Source organism: Acanthisitta chloris, unplaced genomic scaffold, assembly GCF_000695815.1.
Source record: "Acanthisitta chloris isolate BGI_N310 unplaced genomic scaffold, ASM69581v1 scaffold19240, whole genome shotgun sequence".
Taxonomy (NCBI): Eukaryota; Metazoa; Chordata; class Aves; order Passeriformes; family Acanthisittidae; genus Acanthisitta; species Acanthisitta chloris.
The window spans coordinates 12,903-14,701 of record NW_008652402.1 but is presented as its reverse complement, the minus strand read 5'-3'; the positions used below and the strand labels follow the sequence as shown (position 1 = coordinate 14,701).

The following is a 1,799-nucleotide window of genomic DNA, read 5'->3' as shown; positions in this document are numbered from 1 at the left end:
GTCATAGGCCTCAGATCACTTTTGAGTTGGAGGGGAGACAGTGCTTCAGACCCGGACCTGGATCTGCTCAGGCTCTTTGCATTGTTATGGGTAACAGCATGACTCAGGTGGACTCCACCTCTCACTAGTTCCTTTCTCTCTGGCTTAGGAAGGAGAGTGGTCTTCATGGGCGATGACACATGGGAAGGACTCTTCCCGAAGAAATTTTTCCGCTCATATTTCTTCCCTTCTTTTAACGTGAAGGATCTTCACACTGTGGATGATGGGATCCTGCAGCATCTCTATCCGACTGGTAAGCAGTTCTTTCCCCAGGGTGTGGATAACTCTTGACATTATGTGGGAATCCTATTGAAGGTTTGGGGTAGGACTGAAAGTTTTTTCTGTTTCATAGTGGCACTGGGCAGTCTGCCATGGCTGCTCGGGGATTACAGTTCTCTAGCTCAGTTTCCACAGATTACCATTTCTGTAAATACCTCATCTCTGTTCAGGACAGAGTTCAGCTTGCTGGGATGAGGTTATACTGCTTCATCTGGTCTAGAAACACACTGGCAGGATGGAGCAGGAGGAGCAGCTTAACTTTGACATGTGGCTGCCCAGGCAGGCACACAGTGCTCTGGGAAATGCACAAGTCGAGAGGCTGGGACACAGCACTGCTCTCAGCAAAGCATCAGTACCTCTTAGTCATGGAAAGAAGGTGGAGTGTGAGATTAGTTTGTGAATTTTAAGTGATTTCTACCTCCCTGAGGTCCCCAAACTGAGGAAAATGGCCTTTCCTTTATCTTTGTATGAATTTACGTGAATCAAGGATGCAGTGGCTTTTCACAGGGAAGTCCTTGTGCGAGAGCTGCAGTTCAGCATCTAACTGCAAATATGTTGGTTCTCTTCATGTATCAAGGCCTTGAAGCGGAGGGGAGAGGCCAGAGTAACTTTCTAGCTAGGGACAGTGTTGGTATGCCAGGCCTGTATCCTGGGTGGGCTACAGAGGGGCACATCAATGAGTCTGACCTGAAATGTCTTCAGGGGTCAACTTGAGTTCTGGATTCTCCTTTTTCCTGAGCATCCCTGTGATTTAGCTCAGTTTGTGGCAGCTTGAGATAAGGGTGTTTCAGATTGACTTGGGTGACATTGGGCCATTCTGCTCTTGAAGGGTGGTGAGGAAAACCAGGGATACTGGGGTGCTGGCCAGGCTTTGAGCTTCATGTGCCGATGCACCCAGACACCTGCAGCCAAGACTATGCCTGAGTTAAAATCTACATTGGTCTGCTTGAGAGCTGGCAGTGACAGTGCCAGGAGGGGAAGAAACAGCAGTGTTCAGAGGCAACCAGAAGGCTTTGGCAGGAAGATCCAGACGTGGAATCTCACGCTGGTGTGTGATAAGGCTGCTCTTGTTCTGCAGTGGACAGTGGTGAATGGGACGTGCTGATTGCTCACTTCCTCGGTGTGGACCACTGTGGGCACAAACATGGACCTGACCATCCCGAAATGGCTAAGAAGCTCACCCAGATGAATGAGATGCTCAGGTGATCAGTGCGGCCGTGAGGGGTTGCTGACTGGCCTCGTCCTTCAGTCAGGCTGATGGGATCTTCCCAGGGAATTTACAGATGCAGAGGGCAACAGGAAATGCTTACTGAGCCTGTGAACACAGCCAGTGGCTTTGGCCAGCAGCAGCTGGAACCCCAGCTGTGGGCAGTGTCACTTGTGTAGGTGCCTGTTGATGAGGTGTTTGATTTCAGAGGAAAGGCTGCCTTCAGGTCTTGGAGCCTTGGTTCTCTGCCAAATTGTCATGTGATAGCACAGCT

General features: G+C 50.1%; 1 protein-coding gene across 1 annotated transcript in view; it reads left to right on the top strand.

The window, feature by feature from the left end:
- The window catches only part of PIGO (phosphatidylinositol glycan anchor biosynthesis, class O), a gene marked incomplete at its 5' end in the record, with an annotated part of 10,788 nt that overhangs the window by 1,317 nt on the left and 7,672 nt on the right, over nucleotides 1-1,799 (top strand). Inside the window, 2 exons of the mRNA XM_009077252.1 lie at nucleotides 149-292; nucleotides 1,397-1,520. Coding sequence (XP_009075500.1) covers nucleotides 149-292; nucleotides 1,397-1,520 — 268 coding nt within the window. The remainder of the gene's footprint in view (nucleotides 1-148; nucleotides 293-1,396; nucleotides 1,521-1,799) is intronic.